Genomic DNA, 7,139 nt, shown 5'->3' on the forward strand with positions numbered 1-7,139 from the left:
TAATTTCATTGCTGCTTCTGAAATGTGCTCCTAGTGATATAATGTAATTATGCTAGGGGAAAACGTTTTGATAATAGTTTAAAGTGTTAACGGTTTTTCGACATCTGGCTGGGTGTCGGTATCAAGTTCTTTTCAAGGTGTGAGCCCTATGGTGGGGTTCCTGGAGTTACAGGCTTTGATCATGGCCCTGCCTCTGGTAGCCCTGTGACCTTGAACAAGTTAGTTAATATCTTAGGGTCTCAGTTTCTGCTTCTATAACATGGGAGTTACAATGACCTGACTTGTCAGTTGTGATGTTTAGATGAGATAAAGGGCTAAAGTCACCTGGCCTGGTGCCTGGTCCAAGCAGAGCACGTGGCCACTGCTGCTGGCCGGTCCTTGGGCCCAAGGGCATTTCTTTAAGAGGAAAATCTGAACAGGCCGACTTAAAATGCATATCTTTGATTTCTTTTCCTGCCCTGCCCCACGGAGATGCTTCCTATACATCCAACTTCATTTTTAAAAATTGTGGTAGAGCATATATAACATGAAATTTCCATGAAATTAATCACTTCCAGTTGTACAGTTCAGTGGCATTTAGTAATTTGCGTCATTGTGTAACTATCACCACTTTCCATCTCCAGGGTTTTTTCATCATCCCAAATGGAAACGCTGTACTCATTGCCCAGAACATTCCCCATTTCCCCCTTCCTATAACTTCTGGTACCTTTTATTTTATTTTCTGCCTCTATGAATTTGACTACTCTAGGTACTTTACATGTAGTTGGAATCATACAATATTTGTCCTTCGGGTCTGGCTGATTTCACTCTGCATGTCTTCAGGGTTCATCTGTGTTGTAGTGTGTATCCAAATTTTATTTCTTTCTAAGACCCGATAAAATTCCATTCCATGTATATACCATATGTTTTATCCATTTATCTGCCAATGGACATTTGGGTTGTTTCTAGCTGTTGGCTATTGTGAATATTGCTGCTGTGAACGTGGGTGTGCAAATATCTGTTTGAGTCTGTGCTTTTAGTTCTTTTGGGCATATACCTAGAAATTGAATTTCTGGGTCATGGGATTTCCAACTTGATTTTGACATGTCTCCAAAGGTTCGGCACTACATTCATAATAGTTTGTTGGGTAGTTGTGTTTGTTGGTGTGCTGCTGAAATCTCAAACACAACGTGTTTAAAATTTTTCCACACTTCTTCCCACCCCACTTCCCAATTTAGATCCTCTTTTTTGATACATGTTAACAATCAAGTTTTGAGAGATCTTGGCGCAAGCCACCAGAATCTTTGACCAACTCTTCCCATTCCTCCTTCTGTAGCCCTATGGATTTGGCAAAGCTATTTCAAGCTTTCTTACATCTTCCCTCTGCTTTGCCCACTTTACTACTCAGAGATGATTAATGCGTATTTTGGTATTTTTTTCCCCCTTGGCATTACCTTGAACATTTTTAATCCTTCATTTTCTACTGAAAATCAATACTGGTTTTTATTAAAATTTCTTTGGAAATCTCATTTCTACAACAAGTTCTTTTAGGACCAAGTCTTCCTCTCGTGGACCTGAGTTTTGGGGTCCTGAGGTGTGGCAGCCATTGCTTTGTTTGGGGCCATCGACTTCTCAGTCATTCCTTCTTTCAGAGAACCCCACCTTCCCCCCCCTTGGAGGCCTGTGCTCCAGATAGGACTGGGTGGGAGAGGCAACAAAGAGCTTTAGCAACTTTCTTTTGGACAGATAACAAATAATTGTTGAGCTCCACTGTGTGCCTGAGAATGTGCTGGGCACAGGATAAATGGTGATAAATAAGACAGGTATAGTCCATCCCTTGTCAAGCTTAAAGCGACCTGAGGATCGTGACAAACAGTTAAAGTCCAATGTAGAAAGCACCCTGAGAGAATAAAAGCTAGGCATCACTGGAGGGGCAGAAAGGAATCCTAGAGGAATTGATGGCTCGATTGACACACCTCAAAGGTTCCTGGGAGTCCGTTGAGCCAACAGACTCAAGTCTGTTCCCATAGGAAGGAATGGTGTGTGCTGAGTCCTGAGGCTGAGAAGGAGCATGGTGTGTTTGAAAAGAAGGACACGGTTACACGGTTAGAACTTACAGGCTGGTAAGAGATAAGGCAGGAAAGGAGGGAGGGGCTTATCAGGAAGAGCTTGGTAAGCTGTTTTAAGGCATTTAGATTTTATCCTTAGAGCTTTGAGGAACACCAGCCTATGAAAGCAGGGTAGCGCCATGGTGGTGTGCGACTTTAGAAGAGTCACCTGGCGACACAGTTGGGGAATGGTTCGCAGGGTAAGGCTGGAGGCAGGGGGTGGCTTCGTGGGCTGGAGATGGTATGAGCTATGGTAGGGATGGTGGGCCCAGGAGAAATGGACTTTGCTTTGAAAAGGAATTTAAAAATAATTGATCTGATTAGTGTGTGCATGTGCCTGAGGGTTTGAGTGAGGAAGCGGGTAGAGAATCTTGAGTCACACCACGTCTCAGGCTGTGTGTTGTGGCGGTAAATAGGATGTTGATGAGGAAAGATGACTGACAGTCATGTTTGCGACACATTCGTTTTGACGAGACTATGAGAAAATCAAGTCTAGATGGACTGTGGGCAGGTAGGTATATGGGTGGGAAGCTCAGCAAAGGATTTGGTCTGAGGTGTTTGCCAGAATACGCTGAGGGGGAAGTGTGGCAAAAGGAAAGATACACAAGGTTAAGTTCCCTTCAGGCTACTGCTTGTTTTGGTTTTTATTTTATGTTTTAGCTTCATTGAAGCATAAGTGACAAAATTATAAAATATTTATAATGTCTACCTTGTGAAAGGATTCCCTCCACTGAGTTAGTTAACACATCCATTACCTATTTACCTTTTGTGTGTGTGTGTGTGCATGTATGTGTATATGGGTGTGTGTGTGTAGTGAGAATGTTTAAGTTCTATTTTTTGAGCTAATTTCATTGATAACAATACACTGTTATCAATTATAGTCACCATGTTATACATCAAATCCTCAGACCTTATTCTTCACAGGACTCCACACAAGTGATACCATGCAGTATCTGTCTTTCTCTGTCTGGCTTATTTTACTTAACATAATCCCCTCCGGGTTTATCCATGTTGTCTCAAATGACAGGATTTCTTTATTTTTTAAGGGTGAATAATACCCCAATATATTTATATAAATACCACATTTTCTTTGTTCATTTATCTGTCAATGAACACTTAGGATTGTTTCCATACCTTGGTGATTATTAATAATGCCTCTATGAACGTGGTAGTAGAGATATCTCTTAATGATGTCATTTCCTTTGGGTAAATGCCCACTAGTGGAATCACTGGATCATGTGGTAGTTCTATTTGTAATTTCTCAAGGAGCCACCATATTGTTTTCTGCAGTGGCCACACTGGTTTACAGTCCACCAACAGTCCCTCCTCACTTGCTCGTTTTAATTTGGTCTGTTTTATATTTCTTTTCAGTCTCTGATGATGGGTCATTGCTTATTTTTGTAACTGGCAAATGTAGTCTTTCTATGTGGTGGTAATAACGCAAAAACAGCTGCTACTGATGGAGAGAAAAGCATGAAGGAAAGGAAAAACAGAAAGTCAAGAGGAAGAATCCCAGAGACGTGTGACGAAAAGCTGCGTGTGAGCCCATATGCTGGCCCAGGAGCTGTGGGTTGGCCAGGTGGCTCCTGCTTCCGGATGCCTTTCCTCTTGCTCCTCTTGCTTTCTGCTTCGGGTTCATTCATCTATGTTTCTCTCCACTTCTAACTACTCAGTCCCCACATTAGTCCAAAAGCTTCATTTTTACATCTTGGCCAGCAACAAAATAGTGATTATTTCTCTGAAACTTCACCTGAGCCTAACGTCTTGGCTTTGGTGTTTTGGACTTCACCCAGGCCTGTGTGAAAGGCACCTTGGGGCTCATCTGGTCACAGGTACAAGGAGTTCTTCAGTGTGTTCACACACTGTATGTTTCAATTCATACAGTTGGTGTGATGTTGTTTGTTTGTTTTTTTTTTTAAATTAGCTCTACTTCAATGGATTTTCATAGGCATTGTTTTCACAAGACCAAAGACTAAAGTGTGAAATGAAGTTTCTTCTTAAAGAAACTAAAATCAATTGCTTTAATTACGTACCTTTACCAAGTTATCCTCAGGGAACAAAAAACTACCTTGTTGTTTTCCTTCTTTGATGTAAGTTGAAGACTTGCAAATAGTTGTTAATGGTGTTTGTTGCAGAAGAGTTTGTTTTAGTTGTTTATTTCCAATGTGTTACCTATACATTTTTTTTCTTGTTGCCAATTTACCAATTCTAAATTTTCAGGTAGTTGGGAGCAGGAGAAAATCCATTTTGTCACCAAAGGCTTGCATTACAAACATGATTCTGCTCTACATCTACTTTCTTTCTTGTTTAGGGATGAATTCAATTGCACAAATCCAGTGTATTTTATCAGTTGAACATGTCAGTTCAGGAATTTCACTTGGTTCTATAAAGATACACATCTACAATGGATGGCCAGTGCAAACACAACATTTAGCCAATTGGTCTCTGACCCCATTTGGTTCTCCTGTCTTCTGGCTTGCAAAACAACTGTTTTTGGGAGGAAAGCGAATCAGTTAATTCTTGGTTTGAAAGATCGTTGCCTGTTTTCTTCTGAGACGTAATGTAAACTCATTTTTTTTTTTTTTTTTGGTGTTAAAATAAATCAGCGGGTACTGCATAAACATCAGAGGAGACCAAACACAGAAAGTTTCTTTGAGGTGTCAGAAATCTGCATCTTTTGCTTAAAGTTAATATCTGTCCTGGTAAATTTTGTTTCTGGTTCTATTATTTCCTCGGTTTGTCCCTGTTAATGAGGGTGATTCTAAACATAATAATTGTGCCTGGATAATTGAGGCAGTGTGTGGTCTCCTACTAAAGTTGTCAGTTTACAATTTTGCGGGCTAGTTTGCTGGTTTCTATTATACAAAAGAAGAATGTACAAGTTAATTTGATATGAAGCTCATGGATATAGTAATTTTTATAATGTATATCTAAAGATGAAGAACCAAGTTTTATGAGACCAGTCTTTCTTGTAAAGCCCCACCCACCCTATTCTAATTGAGATTGACCCTTAAACTGAATAATGAACTAAGAGTTCTGTAGGTAAAACATTTCACTGCAGAGGTGTCTGGGTGGCTCAGTTGGCTAAGCACTAGACTTGATTTCCACTCAGGCCATGAGCTCATGCTTCCTGGATCCAGCCCCTCATCAGCTTCATACTGATAGCGTGGGATTCTCTCTCCCTCCCTCTCTGCTGCTCCCCAACTCTCTCTCAATATAAAAATAAACACACAAAACCCCCACATTTCAAGATGCATGTTGCATCTTGCATTTAGTGAATGGGAAAGTGGAGGCACAGATAATCTGAATTACAGGGTGCAATATTTCTTCATTTTTCTTTTTTTGAGAATGGGAAACATTTTAAAATAGCACACATCATCTCCATAGTCTAAATTCAGGTGTAAGAATTTAGATTTCTGTATGTGGACTTCTTCATAAACCCATGGCGATATTTGTTAATTTGTAGAGTTTAATGTTCTGCACACTATAAACCAGACTTCTTTTGAGGGATAATGTTGGATGGCATGAATCTGCAAATAACATTGGGAAGCCATGTCCTGAGGGGTAGAAAGAACACCAGAATGTTTTTTGTTATGGAAGCCAAGGGAAAAGCATGTTTCAGGAAGAAGGGAGGAATTGTCAGATGCTTCTGATAAGTCAAGTATGTTGTGGACTGAAATATCTGTTGAATTCAGCAATAGGGGTCAATGGCGGTATCAGGATTTAAGTCACGTTTGTGGGACGGCTAAGGTAGAAAACAGGCTTGGGTTGAGCCATGCAGGAGAGCTGAGGAAAAAGCAGACCTCAGGTGTGTAGACATCTCTGAGGAGTTGAACTGAGAAGGGATGTAAGATGGAAGTTTGAGAGTGATGTGAGATCACGGGAGCCCTTTTTTGTGGGACAGAGTCACACGTGATAAATGTGAATGAGAACGAAGCATTTGGGCAGTAGAGATTCTGTAAACAAGAGGGAAAAGAAAGAAGATTAATAAAGAAAGAGGATTAGTGAACGGTAACAGCAACAGTATTTATTGAGTACTTACTACATCCGGGGCACTCGGGTAAACCCTTGACATGTATTTTCACATTTAATTCTTAGAAAAATGCCACATAGTGGGCTCCATTACTTTCTCTAGGAGAGAGAGGGGTAAGTGAGATGTTAACTAATATGCTCAGCTTCCTCCAGCCAGTATGTGATGGACTAACTTCTCAACTTAAGGACTGAACTTTGCTGCCACTCCAGCTCAGCACCTTGGACTTGAATTTAGGTGTTCCAGGCCGCATTTGAATACCTCCCTAAAGATTCTTTAAATTATACCATAAGAAAGGCCACTTTGAAACTCTCTGAGAGTTCCAACAGTTTTCTTCCAATGATCTTAGCTAGCAGCGTGGGTCAAAAAGGGAAAACAAAGAAAAGAAAAACAGGAAAAAAAAAGAAAAAAGCCTTTGTTGAGAAAGTGTGTGAATGTATATGAAACCTTGTGTGTCGCAATATAAACTGTATGAACTGAAGGTGATTCGCCCAAAGAACTCCCGAAGTGATCGGCTGAGACGAAAATCAAGTCTAGGAGACTTTTCCCCACACTGAGAAGGGCGGGAAAGGGAGGGCGTGCAGAGGGAGCAGCATAAACAAGTGATAGGTACACACCCTCCACGTGGCTTCCTGTCGATTCCGACTGGCTCTGTTGCTTGAAATGATGTTACTTCTGTTCTCCTGCTTTTCACAGGACATAATGACTACATGTGTCCGGCTACCAACCAGTGCACCATTGATAAGAACAGGAGGAAAAGTTGTCAGGCGTGCCGGCTGCGGAAGTGCTACGAAGTAGGCATGATGAAGGGCGGTAGGTACCTGCGCCCCCGCCCGGCTCTGGCCCGCCCGCCCGCCTCCCCCTCCCTGCCTCCCTGCCTCCCTGCCTCCCTCCCTCCTTCCCTCCCTCCCTCCTTCCCTCCTTCCTTCCTCCCTCCCTCCCTTCCTTCCTCCCTCCCTCCCTCCCTCCTTCCTTCCTCCCTTCCTCCCTCCTTCCCTTCCTTCCTTCCTCCCTCCCTCCCT

General features: G+C 41.8%; 1 protein-coding gene across 1 annotated transcript in view; it reads left to right on the plus strand.

Annotated features, from left to right (window-relative positions):
- The window catches only part of LOC120237592 (estrogen receptor-like), a gene marked incomplete at its 3' end in the record, with an annotated part of 81,452 nt that overhangs the window by 59,925 nt on the left and 14,388 nt on the right, over positions 1-7,139 (plus strand). Inside the window, exon 3 of the mRNA XM_039240976.1 lies at positions 6,814-6,930. Coding sequence (XP_039096907.1) covers positions 6,814-6,930 — 117 coding nt within the window. The remainder of the gene's footprint in view (positions 1-6,813; positions 6,931-7,139) is intronic.

Source organism: Hyaena hyaena, unplaced genomic scaffold (genome assembly GCF_003009895.1).
Source record: "Hyaena hyaena isolate Hyena2069 unplaced genomic scaffold, ASM300989v1 scaffold_184, whole genome shotgun sequence".
Taxonomy (NCBI): domain Eukaryota; kingdom Metazoa; phylum Chordata; class Mammalia; order Carnivora; family Hyaenidae; genus Hyaena; species Hyaena hyaena.